Source organism: Lampetra planeri, chromosome 27 (genome assembly GCF_965212315.1).
Source record: "Lampetra planeri chromosome 27, kcLamPlan1.2.h2, whole genome shotgun sequence".
Classification (NCBI taxonomy): Eukaryota; Metazoa; Chordata; class Hyperoartia; order Petromyzontiformes; family Petromyzontidae; genus Lampetra; species Lampetra planeri.
This window is the reverse complement of record NC_136133.1, coordinates 7,841,356-7,868,103: the sequence shown is the minus strand read 5'-3', so window position 1 is coordinate 7,868,103 and position 26,748 is coordinate 7,841,356. Positions and strand designations below refer to the sequence as shown.

Here is a 26,748-nt window from a genome sequence, read left to right as displayed (position 1 = left end):
TGGCTGTGTCGGGTGGTGGTGGGTTTAACGACACATTTCTAAATTTCGATTTAAAGCTTTCGTGACGGCAGGGATTCATCTTCTTGGTTCTTTCGGTAAAGTCACGTAGAAGGGAAATAATAACATAATAAAAATAAAACAATAAAATGATTCTCACGACGTTTCGGCCACAACGCAAGCAGCCGTCCTCAGGTGAAGAATGACATTCTGCGTTGTGGCTGAAACGTGAGAATTATTTTATTATGTTTTATTTTTATTATTTTATTATTTCCCTTCTACGTGACTTTACCGAAAGAACCAAGAAGACACATTTCTATTTACGGGATATAACCTAAAAAACCTGGATTATGGATGAATGTTTCAAAGTGGTGCAGGTATTCTATCAGAGGGATCCATGTTTCACAAAGGGAGGGAGGGCATGACTGGCTGAAAATACCCGAAACTTCGTGTGGAGCAACAGGCCAGGTAGCTTCCATACAGCGTTATGCATCTTTTTGTGTTTAGTTTGTGGTCCTTCCCCCGTACCTGCAATTAGCATGGTTGGCTACGTATGTTTTGAAAGAAGTTCAACAAACATACATACAGCTGACGAAGAGGTGATGCCGCCCGACTGATTCGGAGTGAGACCTCTGCTGCCAAATCCAGGTATGACTTCTCCACTTTCTCCGACTCACGCCCATCGTACCACACACACACAGAGAGGCACACGTGGACACACGGACACGCCACGCTCCTGTGCATTGAGAAACGAGCTGTAATTACAAAACACAAAATCAAGCCTTGTGGTTCCATCGTGACATAAACGTTAAAATAAGTACTAGGGGCTAAGGGGGTCAGACAGGGGTCGAATAGGGATGGGGGTTTAATGGTCATTGAGATAGGGGTTTACCGGTCAGGGTTCGGGGTCACGGATTAGGGGTCATGGATAAAGAGGAGGAGGGTTGAGGAATAAAGATCAGCGGGTCGGGGTCGCGAGGGTTTTCATTCAAGCAGCAGAGCAGGGGGCAGCAGCGCAGGGGGTTAATCGTTTAAAGGTCAAATGTCACAGAGCGACACGTACCATGAAAAGGGGGGGGGGGTTCCTGCCCTCCCAAATGGCCCCCACACTGACGCCAAGACCAATTCACCTGCTCAGTGGTTCCATTCCCACATACAAAGTGGTTACAGTGGCCCCCACCTTCGCCCACAGCCCCCCACATTCACCCACAGCCCCCCACATTCACCCACAGTCAAGTAGGGGTGAGAGTCAAGTATGGGTGAGAGTCAAGTTTCCTCTTGTGTCCCGCGTTGTGTCCCGCGTTGAGAGTTTCATGTTGCATGACCCATGTCGTGTGTTGTGCGTTTAATGCTGTGCGTCACCGGGTGTGTCACTGTCACTGTGTCAATGAAATGTATCACTGTGTCAATGAGTGTATCACCGAGTCCCTGTGTGTGTCACTGTCACTGTGTGTGTCACTGTCACTGGGTGTGTCATTGCTGGGTGTGTCATTGCTGGGTGTGTCATTGCTGGGTGTGTCATTGCTGGGTGTGTCACTAGGTGTGTCACTGGTTGTGTCACTGGGTGTGTCACTGAGTGTGTCACTGGGTGTGTCACTGGGTGTGTCACTGGGTGTGTCACTGAGTGTGTCACTGGGTGTCACTGAGTGTGTCACTGGGTGTGTCACTGAGTGTGTCACTGAGTGTGTCACTGAGTGTGTCACTGGGTGTGTCACTGGGTGTGTCACTGGGTGTGTCATCACTGGGTGTGTCACTGGGTGTGTCACTGGGTGTGTCACTGAGTGTGTCACTGGGTGTGTCACTGGGTGTGTTACTGGGTGTGTCACTGAGTGTGCCACTGGGTGTGTCACTGGGTGTGTCACTGAGTGTCACTGGGTGTGTCACTGGGTATGTCACTGAGTGTGTCACTGAGTGTCACTGGGTGTGTCACTGGGTGTGTCACTGAGTGTGTCACTGGGTGTGTCACTGAGTGTGTCACTGGGTGTGTCACTGGGTGTGTCACTGGGTGTGTCATCACTGGGTGTGTCACTGGGTGTGTCACTGGGTGTGTCACTGTCACTGTGTGTGTCACTGTCACTGTGTGTGTCACTGTCACTGGGTGTGTCATTGCTGGGTGTGTCATTGCTGGGTGTGTCATTGCTGGGTGTGTCACTGGGTGTGTCACTGGGTGTGTCACTGGTTGTGTCACTGGGTGTGTCACTGAGTGTGTCACTGAGTGTGTCACTGGGTGTGTCATCACTGGGTGTGTCATCACTGGGTGTGTCACTGGGTGTGTCACTGGGTGTGTCACTGGGTGTGTCACTGAGTGTGTCACTGAGTGTGTCACTGGGTGTGTCACTGGGTGTGTCACTGGGTGTGTCACTGAGTGTGCCACTGGGTGTGTCACTGGGTGTGTCACTGAGTGTCACTGGGTGTGTCACTGAGTGTGTCACTGAGTGTCACTGGGTGTGTCACTGGGTGTGTCACTGAGTGTGTCACTGGGTGTGTCACTGGGTGTGTCACTGAGTGTGTCACTGGGTGTGTCACTGGGTGTGTCACTGGGTGTGTCATCACTGGGTGTGTCACTGGGTGTGTCACTGGGTGTGTCACTGAGTGTGTCACTCTGTGTGTGTCACTGGGTGTGTCACTGGGTGTGTCACTGAGTGTGTCACTGTGTGTGTCACTGGGTGTGTCACTGAGTGTGTCACTGGGTGTGTCACTGTCACTGGGTGTGTCACTGGGTGTGTCACTGAGTGTGTCACTGAGTGTGTCACTGAGTGTGTCACTGGGTGTGTCACTGAGTGCCGGGAGAGTTGTGGAGACGCTGGGTAGTCTCGGGCAGGCGGGTGGAGAACATGCAGTCGAGGAAGCCGTGCGTGATCTCGGTGATGAGCGAGCGGTCCGGGATCGACTGGGCCATCCCGTAGATCGCTCCCTGGGCACAGAGACAAAGATCCCCCGCGTAGCCATCAACACACTGGTGGGGAAAGTGCTGTTAGCGAGGAGCACCTATGAAGGCCGGAACGGCACACGACGGGGTGGGTGACCGGCACCATGCCCGGCCGCCTTTGTCGCCCGAGTGTTAATGTTTACACACTGCACAAGGTACTCATTTGAGGTTGAGTCGACCTAGGAGAGGCCCAAGACCGGTTCAGATAATCGTCACTGGTGTTGGCCATGAACGGGAATAAAACTTGGGTTGCCGTGTTAGTAGGGCAGTGCACTAACCGCTGCTGGTGGTGTGTGTGTTGTGGTAGAGCTGGTGATGGTGGTGATGTCAGTGTGAGTGACGGTGATGCTGGAGGTAATGGTGGTGCTGGTGGTGGTGCTGGTGGCAGTGGTGGTAGCGATAGCAGTGGTCGTAGTGATGGTGCTGCTGGTGGTGATGTCAGTGTGAGTGATGGTGGTAGTAATGGTGGTACTAATGATGGTAGTAATGGTGGTGGTGCTGGTGGTAGTAGTGATGGTGGTGACAGTAGTGATGGTGGTGCTGGTGGTAGTAATGATGATGATGGTGGTACTAATGATGGTAGTAATGGTGGTGGTGCTGGTGGTAGTAGTGCTGGTGGTGCTGCTGGTGGCGGTAGTGGAGGACGCACCTTGCCCGTGGTCTTGGCGGTCGGGGTGAGCATGATCTCGGCCACGCAGCTCGTGATGTCGTCCAGCAGCTTCTCGGCAACGCCGGGGCGCGTGTGCAGCAGCGTCACCGCGATGTGGATGCTGCGGGAAACAACTCAGCATTGTCCGTACGGACGTACATCCACCTATCCGTCAACCATCTGTCCGTCTGTTCGTCACTTCATCCGTCTGTTGGTCTGTCCATCTGCCTGTCTGTCCATTTGCCCATCCATCATTCCGTCCATAACTTGGCCTGTCTATCCATCTGCAGTGACATCGCGGAGTGGAAGGGCAGGCTGTGTGTGTGTGTACAGGCTGCGTGTGTGTGTACAGGCTGCGTGTGTGTGTGTGTGTACAGGCTGCGTGTGTGTGTACAGGCTGCGTGTGTGTGTGTGTGTACAGGCTGCATGTGTGTGTACAGGCTGTGTGTACCTGGAGGGGAACTCCAGGGTGCTGTGTGTGTGCGCAAGTGTGCATACGTGCTGTGTGTGTGCGAGTCTTCACGTGGCCTCAAGGTGCACCTAGCCTGGCACAAGCGGCGTGGTGACGTCACCGCCACTTAGTGGCGAATGGCGCTTGTTGTTGTGTGTGTACCTGGAGGGGAACTGCTGGGTGCTGGGTGTGTGTGTGTTCGAGTCTGTGTGTGTGTACCTGGAGGGGAACTGCAGGGTGCTGTGTGTGTGTACCTGGAGGGGAACTGCAGGGTGCCGGGTGTGCGTGCACACGTGCTGTGTGTGTGTGTGTGTACCTGGAGGGGAACTGCAGAGTGTTGAGATGCCATCCTCGCACCATCAGCGCGTCCGACAGGCGGAAGATGTCAAAGTCACGCGAGCCGACAGCCACGACGGAGACGAGTGGCTCCCCGAACACGTAGAGCCCCGGCACCGTGCGCAGGCTGCACAAAGACAAAGGTCCCCCGCGTAGCCTCTCACACACTGTTGGGGCAAGTGCTGTCTTGGCGATTAGCAGCGCCGATGAAGGCCGGCATTGGCGCACAGAACCATGGCCGGCCGCCTTTGTCTTACATTGTTTAGAACGCCCCACGTCAGGTAATCGTTTAAGGCCGAGTCGACCTAGGGGATATGCCCAGATCCAGTTCAGATATTTAGTCGTGGGCTCAAACTGAACTGAAGTGGTGATGGTGAGCGGTGAGCGGTGAGCGGTGGACGCTACCTCACTCACCGCTTGCCCAGCAGCTGAGCCTTGGTGACAGTAAGTGATGAGTGGTGAGTGATGAGTGGTGAGTGAGGAGTGGTGAGTGATACAGCCCAGCCCCCTCACCGCTTGCCCAGCAGCCTCGCCATAGTGACGGCGAGTGGTGAGTGATGAGTGGTGAGCGGCGAATGGTGAGCGGCGAGTGGTGAGCGGCGAGTGGTAAATGGTGAGCGGTAAGTGATGAACGGCGAGTGGTGAGTGGTGAGCGGTGAGTGGCGAGTGATGAATGGCGAGTGATGAGCGGTAGGTGATGAGCGGTGAGCGGTGAGCGGTGAGCGGTGAGCGGTGAGTAATGGGTGGTGAGCGGCGAGTGGTGAGCGGCGAGTGGTGAGCGGTAGGTGATGAGCGGTGAGCGGTGAGTGGCGAGTGGTGAGCGGTAGGTGATGAGCGGTGAATGGTGAGTAATGGGTGGTGAGCGGCTAGTGGTGAGGGACGAGTGACGCAGCCCAGCTCGCTCACCGCTCGCCCAGCAGCCTCGCCGTGGTAACGATCTTGCGAGTCGCCTCCACGTATCCCGACCTCCCATGATGCACCATGGCGGCCCACGTGGCGGCCATGATGGCGCCGGGTCGCGACCCCGCGATGCTGGGCGACGCGTAGATCCCCCCCATCCAATCGGGAGCCACGAAATACTGGAAGTGTCGGATGACCGGGGACGAGTAGAGGACGACGGAGGAGCCCTTGGGAGCATAGCCGTACTGCCACGCGACACAGACACGCGACACAGACACAGACCTCCCATGTCGCCTGCTATAAACTATGCTTTATTTTACCAGGTAAGCCCCCACTGCGCTATACAGCTTTCAATCGTCAGAAGCAACCTGGCCACAAATGATAGCTCAACGAAGCGGCTTGTCGTCACGTGGAAATGTATCTCAGCCAAATACTCCGAACGCGTGATGTTCACTCTAAGTGTGGAGGGGAAAACCCGAGGGCCCAGAGAAAAATCCAAGTGACCACGGGGAGAACATGCAAACATACAGCAGCAGCAGGCGTCAGGGTCGGGATCGAACCCACGACCTTCTGTATACCAGGCGAGGTAGTTAACATCTCCTAGCCACCGTGATGATGATTAGAGAGAGACACGCAAACTCCAAATATACAGCAGCAGGCGTCAGGGTCGGGATCGAACCCATGACCTCCTGTGCACCAGGCGAGGTCGTTAACATCTCCTAGCCACCGTGGCGCCTTCGACGGGCCACTGGGAAAGATCCGTCACCGATGTTGATGGCCACGAGCAGGAATTGAACTTGGGGGCGGGGGAGCGGAGGGGTAATTGGGTGCGTAGCGGGGCTAACCACTGCGTCACCCCTCACTCCTCCCCACCCTCCCTGCCTCCACACATACCCACCATGCACACACGTACACATTCATATACATTGTGCTTGTTGTGTCAATGTGTTGTGGGGTGAGGCAGTGTTGTGGCCAGACCTTGTGCGTGTCAGCAGAGATGCTGGTGACCCCAGGCAGACGGAAGTCGAAGGGAAGGAGGGGGAAGCCGGCCGCATCCATGAAGACGATGAGGAACCCCCCGAGACACGCGTCCACGTGCACGGGAACACCCGCCGCAACACCCAGCTACACACACACACAACCACCACACCCAGCTACACACACACAACCACAACCACAACACCCAGCTACACACAGCCACACTTGAGTGTGTGCACGTGTGTCAGTGTGTGTGTGTGTGTGGGGAGCGGTAGTGTAGCGGTTAGCGCGCTGCGCTACAAACCTGGCCACCCGGGTTCGATTCCCGCTCACGGCCAACACCAGTGACGATTATCTGAACCGGTCCTGGGCCTCCCCTAGGTCGACTCAGCCTCAAATGAGTACCTGGTGCGATGTGTAAACATCGCCACTGGGGAGACAAAGGCGGTCGGGCGTGGTGTTGGCCACCCACCCCCTCGTGTGCCGTGCTGGCTTTCATAGGTGTTCGCTAACAGCACTTGCCCCTACAGTCTGTTAAGGCTATATGGGGGATCTTTGTCTTTTTATCTTTGTGTGTGTGTGTACACGTGTGTGTGTGTGTACACGTGTGTGTACACGTGTGTGTGTGTGTACACGTGTGTGTGTACACGTGTGTGTGTGTGTACACGTGTGTGTGTACACGTGTGTGTGTGTGTACACGTGTGTCCGGCAAAAACAACCCCCTACCTCCTTTCCCTTCATGGCGTCTGTGACCAGCACAGCGGCCAAATGGGGGCTCTGGACGGGTGCGAGGGGCTGGTAACCCCTCCACCTTCAATTAACTAACACTAAGCTACGAGGTAAAACATTCATTAAGCTTGTGCCGGAGGCCCCGGAGTGACAGGCGTCTATGACGTTTCCTGGCCAAACCCCATTTGGCGGAGACAGGAGACTGAATCCTTACCTTCGGGGCTCCTCCAGAAACAACAAAAAGCCACTACGTGTGGCCACGTGGAATGTTCGAATGGTCACTGCCGAGGAGAGGCTGCCACTCCTCTGTCGGGAGCTGGACCGGTACCGCCTGGATCTCTGTGGTATTCAGGAGGTCCGGTGGACCGGCTCAGGCTCCTGCCACCATGAGGGGTGGACAGTCATCTACTCGGGGCAGGAGCAAAAGAATGAAGGGGGCGTGGGAGCGTGGCGGTGAGGTGTGGGAAGCTGTAAGCCCCAGACTAATTTGGGCCCGCCTTCCCATCAACCAGAGGCGAGAAGTGGTGGTCGTGGTTACTTGTGTCCCCACCGAAGATGAACATCCGTGGAGGGATGCAGGCAAGGCCGATGAGTCAGATGCCTTCTATGACCTCCTTTCACAGGTGCTGGCTAAAGTGGCCACTCGGGACAGAGTCATCTTGTTGGGTGACTTCAATTCCCGAGTTGGTCATGATGTTAGCACCTGGTCTGGAGCAAATGGAAGACATGGGTCAGATCAGCTCAATAACAACGGTAGGAGGCTGCTAGATTTTTGTGCAGCCCATGGGCTTGTAATTACCAACAGGCTGTTCCGACATCGGTGCATCCACACATCATGGATGCATGCCGGGTCCAAGTAAGAACATCTTCTGGACGACATAGTGAAGGAACAGTGGATGCGGGCCCATGTCCTTGACACCAGGACCTACCGTGGAACTGATCTGCCCACAGACCATCGACTTGACATCTGTAAGATGCACCTGCCATTCTTCCTCTCTGGTGGTGGGTGTACACCCAGGACCCAATCCAAACCCATAGTGGCATGGTCTCAGCTAGCTGATGAAAGTTGCAAGCGAGAATGTCATCATCGCTTGCGGCTGGGGCTGGCATCATCCCACGCCCACTCACTCTGGAGCACTTGAATTTGTGTATCCCCATTCCTCCCCACCCATTGTCTGATGGGTGTACCGAGGTGCAATTCCTCCCTCCTCCCATCTCTACCCCTCTCCCCTATCTCTGCCCCACCCCCTCTCTCTCCCCCTGTCTCTTGCCCACCCCTTTCTCCCGCCCACTCACTCTGGAGCCCTTTTAAGCAGCTACATTTGGAGGTTCGCCCCCTCGTTTCTCTCCACCTGACGAAGACCGCTTGTGTTGCGATCGAAACGTCGTGGGTTTTTTGCTTTTAATTTTTGTTTTCTATCTACGTGACTTCACCGAAAGAACCAAGAATATCTATTTCGTCTACGTAGTTCGTGAAGCCTTCAATGGCTGTACCGGAGGAATTTCCATCTGTTACAGATACAATGGGAGGCTGATCGATGCCCGGATGTGGTCAAGGGATGGTACCCTATTGCTCAACCATGTTATGTATGCCGATGATATGGTAATTGCTGCTTACTCAGAGGAGGAGTTGGAGATGCTGCTGCTGAACCTGGAGCTTGCCACTAAGAGGTGGGAACTTACCATCAGCCCCACCAAAACTAAGCACCTGCCTGGGTATTTTGTACCATCGGACACTCCACCCCCACAACTCCCAATTGGTGATAGGGCAGTTGTGGAGAGACTGGAGAGTTTCCCATACCTTGGCAGTGTGCTCATGACTGGCTCCGGTTTGACAGCAGGTCTCACTCCGAATCAGTCGAGCGGCATTACTTGTCACCATTTGAGTAACGCTGTTTGGAAGCTACCTGGTCTGTCACTCCGCATGAAGCGTCAGGTCTTCTCTGCCACAGTCATTCCCTCCCTTCTCTACGCTTATGAAACATGGACCCCCCTAATAGAACATCTTCGCCGGTTAGAAACATTTAAGCTGGCCTGCCTATGATCCATCTTGGGTTTAACCAGGCCTGGATTGTGCGAGGAGCTCACAAATCCTTGAAAGATCTGGACAACGTTCCATCAGTGAGCTCCTCCAGCAAGGCAAGGCTGCGTTGGCTGGGTCATGTAGCCCACATGCCCAGCCACCGCATGCCTAAACAGCTTTTGTTCGGCTGGATCGAGGGGACTAAACGGGCGCGGCACAGGCTAGAGAAGAGATGGAGTGATGTGGTACAGGAGGACGTGGAGCTGAGTGGACTTGCCGATGACTGGTACCAGCGGTGTCAAGATCGGCCTCAGTGGAGGAGGCTCGTGAAGGATGCTACTGGGCAGTTGGAGGCAATCGCCCTCCAACAACAACGGAGGGGGGAGGAGTGACACTCACAACAACGAGCGGAGCGCCCGGTGGCTAAAGCACAGCAAGTTGGTACAGTAGGGGGCACAGGTGGTGCATCAGCCAGTCATCTCAGTCATCTCGGTCAGTCGACCCGTGGCACCTGCTGGGTCTGCCCCGTGACCTCCTGCCAGCGGGCGTTCGACACTTCACATGGCCGCAACGTGCACATAGCCTGGCACAAGCGTCGTGGTGACGTCACCGCCACTTAGTGGCGAATGGCGGTGGTTGTTGTTGTTGTGCGCGTATACATGTGTGTTTGTGTGTATTCACGCACTGCGGAGATCTTTTCAATCGGGTCGATGATCCCGTGCGGAAACTGCGGAGCTGAACCAACCAGCATGGCCGTGTTCCTGCCGATAGCTCTGCGCATAGCCTGCACGCAACCAACAGCACCACAACCACCACCAATACACAACCACCAACAGCACACAACATCATCAACACAACTACAACACAAATACCGCCACTGCCATGAAGCGCGGTGACACAGTCGCCCGGCAATATCACGCTCGCCGCTCGTTGCAGAGGTGAGCGGTTCGATCCCAGCGGCCACCTTGGTTAATAATGCCGCAGTCCAAATTAACCGCGAAAAATCGAGGATCTTAAAGATCCCGTGACGTCATTTGCGCGAGTAGGCCATTGCGTGCCAGCATCAAGAATGTACATTTTTGTTTCGACTCACATTGCAGATTTACTCAATTGTGATTGCACGCACAACAGCAAGCATCGCCCCCTTGCTGTGAACACAGGGCAGGACCCTCCTGACAGAGAGCCATGAGACTCGGTGAGGTTTCCCTGGGCGAACGAGCGCAACAATCGTAACCCTTGATGTTTGTTCGCGAAAGAACGTCGTCATGATTTCGATTTAAAGATTTCGTGACTGCAGGGATTCATCTTCTTGGTTCTTTCGGTAAAGTCACGTAGATGGGAAATAATAATATAATAAAAAAACATAATAAAATAATTCTCACGACGTTTCGGCCACAACGCAAGCAGCCGTCCTTAGGTGAAGAACAGGGCTGTCCCTACTACGTGCCTTTACCGAAAGAACCAAGAAAACGTCGTCATGGTTTGCGTGTACGTGTTCGCTCCGGTTCCTTACTGCCATAGCTAGTAACGCACACACCCCAAGTAGCGAACACACCAACGATACTCGCCATCCGTACCGCGCCGTACGTAGCCATGCTTGTGTAACTCAGATCGCCATGAAAATATCGCACTCATTACACACTGCTTGTCATAAATGACCCACAATACCTAGCCGATCTCGTCAAGGGGCATAAACCATCACGCCAACTGCGGTCATCCTCGCAGCCGCTGTTTTTGGCCAGCCTTCTGGAATGCTCTTCCTTCCGATATTAGGAAGCCACAGGAGTTATGCACTTTAGTCATCGAGATTGAAAACTCGTGTCTTTAGAACTGCTTCTTGTGTTTAGTTTGTTGTCCTTCCCCGCACCTCCGATTAGCATAGTTGGCTACATACATCACGCACCATCACGGCCAATATGTCCATCATCACTACCACAGCCATCACCACCGCCACCATCAAGAGCACAATCATCACAACCATCACCACCGCGCACACAGTGGTGGTTGCTGTGCTCACCCTGATGTCCACCTGCATGGTGCGTGGGTCGAGGGGCACGTGTCTCAGCGTCATCCCAAAGTAGTGAGCCGCCTTGTTGAATGCAGCATGGCAGCTCTCCGGGGCAACACTACTCACCACACACACCACGTACACACCATGTACACACACACACAGCATGTACACATCACGTACACACACACCACGTACACACACATACACCACGTACACACACCACGTACACACACCACGTACACACACACCACACACACACACCAAGTACACACACACATACATACACCACGTACACACACACATCACGTACACACACCACGTACACACACATACACCATGTACACACACCACGTACACACACACCACACACACACACCAAGTACACACACACATACATACACCACGTACACACACACACCACGTACACACACACACCACGTACACACAAACACGTACACACACACCACGTACACACACACACCACACACCACGAACACACCCACACCACGAACACACCCACACCACACACACCACGTACACACACACAAACCACACACAGCATGTACACAACACACCACATACACACACACACCACATACACACACACACACCACATACACACCACACACCACACACACACCACGTACACACACACACACGTACACACACAGCATATACACATCACGTACAGACACACCACGTACACACACACACCAAGTACACACACACACCACGTACACAACACACCACGTACACACACACACCATATACACATCACGTACACACACACACACACCACGTACACACACACACACCACGTACACACACACCACGTACACAACACACACACAGCACGTACACACACACACACCACGTACACACACACCACATACACACCATATACACATCACGTACACACACACACCACGTACACACACACCACGTACACACACCACGTATACACACACACACCACGTACACAAACACACACACCACATACACACCACGTACACACACGCACACACCACGTACACACACACCACGTACACACACACACACCACGTACACACACACACCACGTACACACACACACCATGTACACACACACACACCACGTACACACACACACCACGTACACACACACACACACCACGTACACCCCCACACAACGTACACCGCAGTTTCTGTTTGACTGAAGAGCTGGGGCTAAATGGACGTGGCACGGGCGAGAGAAGAGATGGGCTGATGCAGTACAGGAGGATGTGGAGCTGAGTGGACTTGCATATGACTGGTACTATCAGTGTCAAGATCGGCCTCTGTGGAGGAGGCTCGTGAAAGACGCTGCTACCGGGCAGTTGGAGGCAGTCACCCTCAGCAACAACGGAGGGCGGATGTGTGATGCTCACAACAACGAGCAGAGCACAGGGTGGCTAAAACGAAGCAAGGTGGCACAGTAGGGGACACATGTGCCCATTGTCTCGGTCAACCCATGACACCTGGGTCTGTCCTGTGACCCCCTGCCAGCGGCGAGCCTTTGACACTTCACGGGATGGCCTCAAAGTGCACCTAGCCTGGCACAAGCGCCGCTGTTGCCGTACATCTCGGGCTGGGTGACCCCGCGTGCCAGCGCCATGTCTCTGTACGCCTTGCACGCCATGAGAATGCTCTCAGTGCCACCTGACGTCACCTGCACACACAGACAAAGACAAAGGTCCCCCGTGTAGCCCACGCAAGACTGTTGGAGCAAGTGATGCACCTGTGAGGGGGGTGGTGTGGCGAGCGACACCAGGACCGCCTTTGTCTCCCCGGTGCTATTGCTGACACACCAGGGGCGTGCGGTCAGGAGAGCCAGGGGAGGCAGGGGAGGCAGGGGAGACAGGGCCTCACCCGTCATACTCCAATGAAAAAACAATAAAAAATAAGTGTTACGATTTTTCCACTGATCTGTGTTATAAAGTAATTTCTGTACGATTCCAATCATTTTTATAGTCAAAATATGTCACCAATGCAATCATTTCATTGGGGACATAAAGAGAGATGGTAACAGGCACGCGCTTATTGCCGCGCTCCATCCAGTTGCTGAGGGGTTGCGCAATCAGAGGGGAGGCTGAGCTCGCCGCTGCCTCACCTCTCGTCTCTCCCCGTGTTCGCAGCAGGGCTCTGCAAATTTGGCGATTTTGACTAAAAACGATTGGAATCGTACAGAAACTACATTTATAACACAGATTTAGTGGAAAAATCTTAATATTCTGTTTAATTATTTTTTACTTTTCGTAACAGCTATTTCCATTGGAGTATGACAGGCGAGGTTATGCCTCCCCTGACCGCACGTCCCTGTTACACACCACGCCAGGTACTTCTTTGAAGCCGAGGGGATGACCAGCACTGGCGCAGTCAGCACCGGTTTTGGTTGAGCGGGAATGGAAGTTTGTTCAGCGGGTTCGTAGGGAAGTGTGCGAACCACTGCACCTCCACCACCAGTCATATATGTGTGTAGTAAAACCTTGGATCGCGAGCATAATGCGTTCCGGAAACGTGTTTGTAATCCAAAGCACTCGTGGATCAAAGCACTCGTATATCAGTTGTGATCACGTGATGCTCGGCAGACAAAGCGTATACACGCACGACTCGTATTGCAAGACCTCGCTCGTTGATCAAATTAATATTTTAGAAAAAAAATTTGCTCGTCTTGCAAAACACGCGCAGACCAAGTTACTCGCAGACCAAGGTTTTACTGTAGATGTAAACGCACACATTCGAGAGGGCAGAGCACGTGAGAGGGGAGACAGAGGAGAGTGGGGGAGAGCAGAAAATTGCAGGTGAGTACGGGGGAGAGAGGGCAAGTGCGGGGGAGTGCAGGGGAGTGTGTGTGGGGGAGTGCAGGGAAGTGCAGGGGAGTGCGGGGGAGTGTGTGTGGGGGAGTGCAGGGGAGAGCGGGGGAGTGAGTGTGGGGGAGAGCGAGTGGGTGAGTGTGGGGGAGTGTGGGGGAGTGAGTGTGGGGGAGTGTGGGGGAGAGAGGGGGAGAGTGGGGGAGTGAGTGTGGGGGGAGAGCGAGTGGGTGAGTGTGGGGGAGTGAGTGTGGGGGAGTGAGTGTGGGGGAGTGAGTGTGGGGGAGTGTGGGGGAGAGGGGAGAGAGGGGAGAGGGAGTGAGTGTGGGGGAGTGTGGGGGAGAGAGGGGAGAGAGGGGAGAGAGGGGAGAGAGGGGAGAGGGAGTGAGTGTGGGGGAGTGTGGGGGAGAGAGGGGAGAGAGGGGAGAGAGGGGAGAGAGGGGAGAGGGAGTGAGTGTGGGGGAGTGTGGGGGAGAGAGGGGAGAGAGGGGAGAGAGGGGAGAGAGGGGAGAGGGAGTGAGTGTGGGGGAGTGTGGGGGAGAGAGGGGAGAGAGGGGAGAGAGGGGAGAGAGGGGAGAGGGAGTGAGTGTGGGGGAGTGTGGGGGAGAGGGGAGAGAGGGGGAGAGAGGGGAGAGAGGGGAGAGGGAGGGAGTGTGGGGGAGTGTGCGGGAGAGCGTGTGGGGGAGTGTGGGGGGTGAGAGGGGGAGAGCTGGGAGAGGGAGGGAGTGTGGGGGAGTGTGGGGGTGAGAGGGGGAGAGCGGGGAGCGGGAGGGAGTGTGGGGGAGTGTGGGGGTGAGAGGGGGAGAGCGGGGAGAGGGAGGGAGTGTGGGGGAGTGTGGGGGAGAGAGGGGAGAGAGGGGAGAGGGAGTGAGTGAGGGGGAGTGTGGGGGAGTGTGGGGGAGTGAGGGAGTGAGAGGGAGTGAGGGGGAGGGTACCGTGCCGCAGGCCTCGGGCCCTCCGTGGAACAAGTCGAGGCTCATGGCCACGATCTCGGCCTCCATCTTGCGGACGCCCGGGAACACGTCCGGGTGCAGTGGGTTGGACCACGCAAACTCCCCGTATGCCTAGCAACCAGCACAATGTCACCATGGCAACCATTCGCCACGGCAACCACCCTCCTTGGCAACGACCCACCACGGCAACCACTTGCCGCAGCAATGAGTTACCACGGTAACAGTCGCCATGGCAGTGCCTCGACCACTCACCAGTGCAATCACTCACCACGACAACGGCAATTAGTAATCATCACGACAACGTGTAACCACGACAACTGCTAATCACCAGAACCATTCACCATGGCGACCACTCGCCATGGGAATGGAGCAACCATTCACCATGGCGACCAGACACCACGGCAATGGCAATGAGTCATCATCACGACAACATGTAACCACGACAACCACTAATCACCATGGCGACCACTCACCATGGGAATGGAGCAACCATTCACCATGGCAACCGGTCACCACGGCAATGGCAATGAGTCATCATCACGACAACATGTAACCACGACAACGACTAATCACCATGGCGACCACTCACCACGGGAATGGAGCAACCATTCACCATGGCAACCGGTCACCACGGCAATGCGTCAACCACTCACCACGGGTAGCACTTATGCACTCACCTTGACTAGGAGCTCTGTGAGTTTATCCTCCCCGTGGTAAACAGTGCCGGACACAAAGCCCTGCTTCCAATCAGCGTTGCCTGTGTGCACACACAAACAAAGATCCCCCGTATATCCTTAACAGACTGTCGGGGCAAGTGCTGTTAGCGAGCACTTATGAAGGCCGGCACGGCACACGAGGGGGTGGGTGGCCAGCACCACGCCCGGCCGCATTTGTCTCCTCAGTGCCGAAGTTTCACACGTCACACCAGGTACTCGTTTGAGGCTGATTCGACCTAGGTGAAGCCCAGGACCGGTTAAGATCTTTCTTACCGATGTTGGCCGTGAGCGGGAATCGAACTCAGGTCGCCGAGTTCATAGCGCGGTGTGCTACAAACGTTGCCACCACTCCCCACACGCACACACTCATAAGCACATATACAAAGATACATGCATGTGCGCACAAAGACAAAGATCCCCCATATTGAATAGATTGTTGGGGCAAGTGTTTTTAGCGAGCAGCACCTATGAAGGCCGGCATGACACACGAGGGGGTGTGGTTATCCAGCAGCACCATGGCCTTTGTCTCGTCAACAGCAATGTTTACACATCGCACGCCACGTACACATCGCACGCCACGTACACATCGCACGCCACGTACACATCGCACGCCACGTACACATCGCACGCCACGTACACATCGCACTCACGTACACATCGCACGCCACGTACACATCGCACGCCACGTGCACATCACACACCACGTACACATTGCACACACCACGTACACATCACACGCCACGTACACATCGCACGCCACGTACACATCACACCCACGTACACATCGCACGCCACGCACACATCGCACGCCACGTACACATCGCACTCACGTACACATCGCACTCACGTACACATCGCACGCCACGTACACATCGCACGCCACGTACACATCGCACTCACGTACACATCGCACTCACGTACACATCGCACGCCACGTACACATCGCACGCCACGTACACATCGCACGCCACGTACACATCGCACTCACGTACACATCGCACTCACGTACACATCGCACGCCACGTACACATCGCACTCACGTACACATCGCACTCACGTACACATCGCACGCCACGTACACATCGCACGCCACGTGCACATCGCACGCCACGTACACATCGCACTCACGTACACATCGCACGCCACGTACACATCACACGCCACGTACACATCGCACGCCACGTACACATCACACGCCACCTATTATTTGAGGCCTAATCGGCCCAGGACTGGTTCAGATAATCGCCACTGGTGTTTCCCGTGAGCGGAAATCAAACTCGGGTTGCCGGGTTCATAGCGCAGGGTGCTTAGCACTACCCTACACACGTACACACGCGCACAGACTGCACACACACGGACATCGAGATCGCATGGACAAAAATATACCGCACATCCCACCACGGAAGGGGAGTACGCCAAGGAGACGTGGCACATACAACACGCTCTATACCATGTGGTGTACATAACAACGCGGTACGTACAACACACCATTACCAGTCGCTGCGATGAGCCTGCGACCTTGCGACTCCACCATCTGGTAGCCCCATGACCCAATAACCTGTCAATACTGTGACCCCATGACGTAGTGACCCGGTGACCCGCACCCATTTCCTTGTATGGGCGGAGTGCGGAGATGACGGCCTCCGCTGGCAGGCCTTGCTCGGGCAGCCGGGTGAGGTAGGAGCTGCCGGGCGGCAGGGAGACGAGCGACTTGGACATCTCGTGCAGGGCGTCGTCCACACGGCCCTGGATCTAACCACCACCAGACAAACAAAGACACAGATCCACCGTGTAGCCTTAACACACTGTTGGGGCAAGTGCTGCTAGCGAGCACCACCGTCTCCCCAGTGGCGAAGTTTCACACATCACACCAGGCACTCACTGGAGGCCGATTCGACTTCAGGGGAGGCCCAGGATTGATTCAGATAATTGTTGCCAGTGTTGGCCGTGGGCAGGAATCGAAATCGGGTTGCCGGGTTCGTAGTGCAGCGCACCAACTGCTACGCTACCGCTCCCCACCACCAGAACCACGACAACCACATCCGTGTTACCACTACCTAACCACCACACCAACACAGCCACATACACACACGGAGTGTGGTCCACACAGCCCTGGATCTAACCACCACCACAACCACCATCATCACAACCACCACAACCACCACAACCACCACAACCGTGTTATCCCGACCGAACCACCACATGAACACACAGCCACACAAAACGTGCTCCGCACGGCCTTGGATCTATCAAAGGCAAAGATGCCCCGTGTAGCCCACACAGACTGCTGGGACAAACACTGAGTCTGCTGCCAGCACAAGGGGAGGGGGGTGGAGCGATGACTGCTGCCGTATGTGCAGTAACATTGAATTTTTTTTGGAAAATCTGCTTCGTGACGCCGGCACACAAAGGCCTCCTCTTTGCGAGTGAAGCAGACTGTGCGCAGTGGCACCGTCACGGTTCATACTCGCACCAGCGCGGCATTAACCCGGGCGGCGCACGACTGGACCCGCGAGCCTGCACACCAAGTGGACAATGCACCACCGCTGGGGCCACCCACTGGGCCACCCACTGGGGCCACCACTGGGGCCACCACTGGGGCCACCACTGGGCCACCGTTGAGCTACCATTGGGCCACTGTGTCACCACCGTCGTCCCGGAAGGGGGGTCATGGGTCCAGGTGCAAAGGGGACACTTGATGTTGCAGTTTCTCGTGGAGCGAAGTTCAGCTAGCGGAGCGGGCTAACGGTGGTGGTGGTGGTGGGGGGTAGAGGGCGATTGATAATGTGGCGAGATAACACAGCGACGAGATAACGAGGGGGGAGATAACGAGGGGAGAGAGGAGAGAGAGATAATGGGGTCGTGGTGGCAGCGCCACATGGAGACACGGGGTCGACGTGGCGACTTCGGCCCCAACACGGGGGCCGGGGGGGGCGTCACGCGCTCATTAACGCCTCGCCTCCGACAGAGGTCGCAAACGGGTTTTGATTCCTTACCCGTACCCGTACCCGGCCGGGAACGGGTACCCGTTCCCTACCCGTACCCGTACCCTACCCGAAATGAGTGACAAACGGTGACTCACCAGTGACTCACGGCCTACCCGTACCCGGCCACACCAGGGTCGTAAACAGATACCCGTACCCGTACCTGGCTGGGTACAGGTAGCCGGGTATGGGGTAGGGTACGGGTATCGGGTACCCGGTTGCGACCTCTGGCCTCCGAGATCGGTAACCGCGGCAGCTAATTTGTTGTCCGTGCCGATTCCCGCGGTTCACTGCGACCCACGCCGGCGCTGCCGGCAACCGTCCATGTTATTAGAGAACGGAATCCGTGGTAGAGGATGTCACGGAGCTACCACCGAGATCCCTTCAATCATTCTAATCACGGCCTTATTTGCCGCCTCCACCGCCACAACCACCATGGTTACAGATCCTATCACCTTCACTTGTCGAGTCCTCTGCCCGTGTTCAGGACTCGCTCTATGCCAGACACTGGCCGTGTTCAAAGACCACACTGCAGCGTGGGTAGAGGAGGAGCTCTGGGTGTATTGGGTGGAGCATTTACACTATGAGACCTCCTTTACCAGTGGCAAAATATAGTAGTAGGTTTTTACCCTTTCAACTGGTACAAATCCGACACCTTTATACAAGGCATCATGTTTGCAATAACCACAACACAAGCAGTCAAAATGCAAACAAAAAAAAACAACTCTGATAATGGTAATGATATGCACTGTCCTTGAAGTTGATTGGTCCGCACCCGAGACAGCTTTTCTTAGAGTCTAGTCTCCATTGGTGTTGGACCAGATGATGCCAAAAGGCGTACAACTCAAAAACAGCGCACTATCAGAGTATGGAGAGCTCGGGGTAAGCATTTACACTATGAGACCTCCTTTACCAGTGGCAAAATATAGTAGTAGGTTTTTACCCTTTCAACTGGTACAAAAACCGACACCTTTATACAAGGCATCATGTTTGCAATAACCACAACACAAGCAGTCAAAATGCTGTGGTTATTGCAAACATGATGCCTTGTATAAAGGTGTCAGTTTTTGTACCAGTTGAACGGGTAGAAACCCACTACTGTATTGGGTGTAGCTGTGGGTGGACTCACGGTCGTGCTCAGGTAGGGCAGGCGACGCACCACGCGGAAGAACGCCTTCTTCACCCTGGAGTGGAGACCTGCGGCGCACGCACAGCCCAAGCCGTTGACTTCGCACGTTTGCACGTGTGCCCCCCCCCCCACACGCCCCCTTCCACCTCCCGTGTAATCCGATTGCACATCAACAGGCCTCCGAGTGATCTGATCGAGAGCCAACGGGCGCAGTGCAATCCCATTACATCGTAGCTGGTGTGAACCGGTTACCGTTTTCTCAAGTCAGGAACCGGTAACCTGATTGCAGGGGGACACGGGTAATGCACGCAAGGGTTGGCATGCCCGCACGTAAAAGCCGCAACGGCAGCAGGCCTAAGTCATATTCTTAGGTTTTTTCGGTAAAGTCACGTAGGTAAAAAATATAAATTAATAATAGTAAAATAAAAATAAAATATTTATTAATTTAAATTTTTTACCTACGTGACTTTACCGAAAAAAACCTAAGAATATGAATCCTTGCAGTCACGAAAACTTCAAATCTAGAATTAAGGCCTAAGTCACACCGTGGACAACAATCCTCCACACGCCTTTTTTCCCCCGACACGCTGAGGATGGAGATCCCACCCTGTAGTAGTTGTTGTTGTTGTTACAATCAGCGTGGTCCCCTTCCTTACTACCGTGGCATCCTTCCAATAGCTGGGAAGCACGTCTGGGCAGCACCAGTCGGCTGTGATGATGCGATCACACAGGGCAGCCTGCACACAAACGCCACCCTCCCTCAGCAGTTCGCTTTACCTGGGCTCAGGCTGTGGATCGCTCATTGAACTTCCTCAGCAGGATGGCACATCAGCCAGCCAGCCACTCACAAGGGGTTTCTCCACTACTTAGATTAGTTGAGGCACAGTAGCCTCAGCAGGGTTATCCCTCCCTACCTTGATGTCATCTGAGCTGAGGGGTTACCCCTCCCCCAAGACCTCACAGAAACGCTCAGTAAATCTGCAGAACTCAGTCATACAAAAGACAAAGACCCCCCATAGAGCCATAATTGACTTGGGGAAAGTGGTGTTAGCGAATAGCACCTATGAAGGCCAGCACAGCACTAGTGGGGGTAGGTGGCCAAAACCACACCCGGCTACCTTTGTCTCCCCAATGCTTATGTTTATACATTGCACCAGGTACTACACTTCTTTAAGGCTGTGTACACCCAAGGGAGGCCCAGGACCGGTTCAAATATTCCCCATCACTGTTATTGGTCATGAGCGGGAAAACAAACTTCTGGTCGCTGGGGTTTTAGCGCAGTGCACAACAACAACAACAGCCGCAGCGACCATTCACCAATAAGTGGCGGTGACGTCAACACAGCACTGGTGCCAGGAGAAGTGCACCTGGTGGCCACATGAAGTGTCAAAAGCTCGCTGGCAAGTCACGGGGCAGACCCAGGTGCTGTGGGTTGACTTACTGAGATGACTGGCCAATAGATGCCCCATTTGTGCTCCCCATTGTGCCACCTTGCAGTATTTTAACCACCCGCCATTCCGCTCGTTGTTGTGAGCATCGCTCCTCCGCTCTCCGTTGTTGTTGTTGTTGTTGGAAGGCGACTGCCGCCGACGGCCCAGTAGCATCCTTCACGAGCCTCCTCCACAGAGGCCGATCTTGACACCGCTGGTACCGGTCATGGGCAAATCCACTCAGTTCCACATCCTCCTGAACCGCATCAGCTCCATCTCTTCTCCAGCCCGTACCGTGCCAATTGACCCCCTCGCTCACACTCGCTCGCACCCACGCCCACTCACTCTCAGGCTGGTGGACTATCCTGTAAGCGCGCACGAGGACGAGCGTGCACACGCATGACGCCAGCAGCAGCTGCCAAGGCCTTGCGTCCGCACACGACGAGTCGACAGCCTCCAGCGCCCTGTGGCACAGCGCAGTGATGTGCAGCACATGGGGGCCCAGGCTTATGTCCTCCAGCAGGGACCAAACCTAAACAGGAGGACACACGTGGGGACACAGACACGGGGGCACGGAGACACACGGGGGAGGGGGGGGGGCACACACGCGGGGACAGAGACATGGGGGCACGGAGACACACGGAGGGGGGACACACATGTGGGGACACAGACACGGGGGCACGGAGACACACGGGGGGGGGGGACACACGCGGGGACAGAGACACGGGGAGATGAAACACTGAGACACAAGGAAAAATGGGTTGGGGGCGTGTGTACACTATACATCTATCTCGACACCTGTGGTTGTGGTTACTGATGTGGTGGTCGTGGTTAGTTGTTGCGGTTAGTGGTGGCTGCCTCTCTCGCGATGGTGCCAGTAGGCCTCGGCAAGGTAAGGTAATTTACCATTTTCACTGGCTAAAAGGGTAAAGGGTCAAGGTGTCGACATGCCAAGGGGTAAGGTAAAGGGTAGGGTAAAGGTAGCTCGAAAGAATTACCCGGTAGGGTAAAGATAGCGCGAAGTATTACCCGGTAAATACGGTGCCTTGTTTACCGCTAAAAGCTCCGTGGCGCAGTCCGTGGCCTCCATTTAATAAGTAATATATTTTTTTAACTTGTTTTTAAACACGCTTTTATGAAATGTACTAGTAATGGCAGAACGACTCCAGGAAGCGACCCCGAAGCTTGCCACAACGTAAGGGGCCGTGGCCAATTACAGCCAACGTGAGTTGACCCGTGGACAATTAGACCCAAGCTGAAACATAACATATAAAAAAGAATGTTAAATTTTTTTTTATGATAGAATATAGTATTGTCATCAGTGTGACATAAGTATACCAAGTTTTGCAGTCGATACCACATTGGGAAGTGGGTACAAATTGAGTTACAAGATTTGAGGATACAACAACAACAGGCGTGTAAAATTAGAATCATCGAGAGTATTCTTTATGAATAAAGCGCTCTACCTTATAGCATTTACCTGTTATAAACCTTTTTCACGTGTAGTAGTACCCCAGTAATTACCCTGTAATTGGGTAATTTGTATGGGGTAAGGGTAAAAGGTAGGGTAAAGGTAGGCTCGTTGTTTTCACCTTTTACCTTACCTTGCTAAAGAGTAAAAGGTAACGGTAGAGTGATTGTATTGTGACAAGGTAAAAGGTAGGGTAAAGGTAGGCTCGTTGTGTTTACCTTGCCGGGGCCTAGGTGCCAGGGTGAGTCCCACATGACACACCACAGTTACACAACAACAACAACAACAGCTGCTGCTGCTGATGATGATGCCAAGCCCAGCCACGTCACTGGCCAGAGAGCATAGCAACAATGCAACACAATACAACCCATTACACAACATTATACAACATTACACAACACAACACAACCAGCATAACACATTACACAACAATATACAACACAACCACCACAACACATTACACAACATAACACAACCACCACAACACATTACACAACACAACCACCACAACCCATTACACAACACAACCACCACAACAACACAACCACCACAACACATTACACAACGCAACACAACCACCACAACACATTACACAACACAACTACCACAACACATTACACAACACAACCACCACCACAACACATTACACAACATAACACAACACAACCACCACAACACATTACACAACACAACCACCACCACAACCCATTACACAACACAACCACCACCACATCCCACTACACAACACAACACAACCACCACCACAACACATTACACAACACAACCACCACCACATCCCACTACACAACACAACACAACCACCACAACAACCCATTACACAACACAACCTATTACATTACACAACCACCACATTACACAACACAACCACAACCACCACAACATTACACAACACAACCACCACAACAACCCATTACACAGCCGCAACCTATTACATTACACAACCTATTACATTACACAATGCAGCAATATAACCAACAACCACCGCCCAACAACCCAGCACATGACACAACGCAACGACTACAACACGACGTGACGTCACCACAACACCACAACGCTACAATCACCACAACACGTAACAGCACAACAATCACAACACAATCAATTACAAACAATCCTCAACACAACCAACAACAGAAGCAAAAACATCACACCAGATGGGGAACATCTTTACAACAGCCACACACACACCTTGACAGTGACACCTTCACAGACAACGCCCTCAATCACCATGGCAACACCCTTCCATAGCAACACCCTCACTCACCATGGCAACACCCTCACTCACCATAGCAACACCCTCACCATGGCAACACCCTCACTCACCATGACAACACCCTCTCTCACCGTGGCAACACCCTCAATCACCATGGCAACACCCTCACCATGACAACACTCTCACTCACCATGACAGCACCTTCACCATGACAACACCCTCACCATGGCAACACCCTCACTCACCATGGCAACACCCTCACCATGGCAACACCCTCCCCATGACAACACCCTCACTCACCATGACAACACCCTCACCATGACAACACCCTCACCATGGCAAAACCCTCACTCACCATGGCAACACCCTCACCATGACAACACACTCACCATGGCAACACCCTCACCATGGCAACACCCTCACCATGGCAACACCCTCACCATGACAACACCCTCACTCACCATGACAACACCCTCACCATGGCAACACCCTCACCATGACAACACTCTCACTCACCATGACAACACCTTCACCATGACAACACCCTCACCATGGCAACACCCTCACTCACCATGGCAACACCCTCACCATGGCAACACCCTCACCATGAGAACACACTCACCATGGCAACACCCTCACCATGGCAACACCCTCACTCACCATGACAACACCCTCACCATGGCAACACCATCCCCATGACAACACTCTCACTCACCATGACAACACCTTCACCATGACAACACCCTCACCATGACAACACTCTCACTCACCATGGTGGTCATTTCAGGGCCGAGTCGACCTAGGCGGAGGCCAGTGCCGGTTCAGATATTCGCGGAACAAAAGTCGCCGCGTTCGTAGCGCACAGGCAGCAGTGAGGGAGCTCCTCCACTCACCACATTCGCATTCACACGTCCAGTGATGCACACGTGGAACTTCTTTCGCACCGCACGTAGCCAACTGTGCTAATCATGCTCAACATCACGCACTCACCATCACACTCTCTCTCTTACCCTCACACTCTCACTCACTCACCATCACACTCTCACTCACTCTCTCTTACTCACCCTCACACTCTCTCTCTTACCCTCACACTCTCACTCACTCACCATCACACTCTCACCCTCACACACTCTCACCCTCACCCTCACACAATCTCACTCACCATCACACTCTCACTCACTCACCATCACACCCTCACCCTCACACTCACCACCACACTCTCACCCTCACACAATCTCACTCACCCTCACCACCACACCCTCACCATCACACAATCTCACTCACCCTCACTTCCTCACCCTGACCATCACACTCTCACACACTCACCCTCACACTCTCACTCACCTTCACTCTCTCACTCACTCTCACCCTCACACAATCTCACTCACCCTCACCACCACACCCTCACCATCACACTCTCTCACTCACTCTCACTCTCTCAGTCACACTCTCCCTCTCTCACACTCTCTCACTCTCTCACCCTCACACTCTCTCTCTCACTCCCTCTCTCTCACCCTCACTCTCTCACTCACCCTCACACTCACTCACTCTCTCTCTCACCCTCACTTCCTCACCATCACACTCCCACGCTCACCATCACAGACTCACACACTATCTCGCACTGCCTCACTCATCCCCCTCACACCCTCACACACTCTCACCCTCACTCCCTCACACACTTTCACCATCACACTCTCACCCTCACACAATCTCGCACCCTCACTCTCTCACTCATCACACTCTCTTACCCTCACACTCTCACCCTCATTCTCTCACTCACCCTCACTTCCTCACCCTGACCATCACACTCTCACGCTCACACTCACCATCACACTCTCACTCACTCTCACTCTCTCACCCTCACCATCATACTGTCACACTGACCATCACTCACTCTCACGCAATCTCTCACTCACCCTCACTCTCTCACTATCACATTGTCATGCTCACCATCACTCTCTCACCCTCACTCTCTCCCTCTCTCACCCTCACTCTCACTCCCTCACTCTCTCACCCTCACTCTCACTCCCTCACTCTCTCACTCACCCTCACACACTCTCTCACTCACCCTCACCATCACTCTCTCACCCTCACTCTTTCACTCTCTCACCCTCACTCTCTCACCCTCACTCACCCTCACACACTCTCTCACTCACCCTCACACACTCTCTCACTCACCCTCACCATCACACTCTCACCATCACAGACTCACACTCTCACACACTCTCTCACTCACCCTCACCATCAAACTCTCATGCTCACCATCACAGTCTCACACTCTCTCACTCACCCTCACTCTCTCACCTTCACACCCTCACCATCACACTCCCACGCTCACCATCACTCATTCTCACACACACTCTCACTCACTCTCACACAATCTCTCACTCACTCTCTCACTCACCCTCACTCTCTCACCCACTCAAACTCTCACTCACCCTCTCACTCACCCTCACACTCTCACTCACCATCATTCTCTCACCCTCACCATCGCACTCTCATGCTCACCATCACAGACTCACACTCTCACACACTCTCTCACTCACTCTCTCACCCTCACCCTCTCACCCTCTCACCCACTAACCATCACACTCTCACCCTCACCATCACTCACTCTCACCCTCACCCTCTCACCCACTCACCATCACACTCTCACCCTCACCATCACTCACCATCACACTCTCACCCTCACCATCACTCACCATCACACTCTCACCCTCACCATCACTCACCATCACACTCTCACCCTCACCATCACTCACCATCACACTCTCACCATCACTCACCCTCACACTCTCACCCTCACCATCACTCACTCTCACCCTCTCACCCTCTCACCCACTCACCATCACACTCTCTCACTCACCCGCGTCACGAGCTGTTCCATGTCAAGTGCTCGACGTCTCTCTGCTGACCTCTCCTCTACTTCACTCGACCCCCCCCCCCGCCCCCCGTGCCGCTCAGATCAGAGCGACACTCCCAGTTCCTCGTCTCGCCTTC

At 54.1% G+C, this 26,748-nt stretch overlaps 1 protein-coding gene across 1 annotated transcript; it reads right to left on the bottom strand.

Moving 5' to 3' along the window:
- Positions 1-736: 736 nt before the first annotated feature.
- On the bottom strand, positions 737-26,748 carry SGPL1 (sphingosine-1-phosphate lyase 1). The gene is made up of 14 exons (XM_078607393.1): positions 26,615-26,748; positions 21,389-21,575; positions 19,614-19,681; positions 17,105-17,252; positions 15,462-15,541; positions 14,767-14,895; positions 12,602-12,690; positions 11,010-11,118; positions 9,678-9,776; positions 6,241-6,387; positions 5,269-5,507; positions 4,343-4,489; positions 3,576-3,696; positions 737-2,911 (listed from the first exon to the last, which is right to left on the bottom strand). Exons 1-14 carry the CDS (start codon positions 26,633-26,635, stop codon positions 2,771-2,773), a joined length of 1,725 nt encoding a protein of 574 aa, XP_078463519.1. The 5' UTR covers positions 26,636-26,748; the 3' UTR covers positions 737-2,770.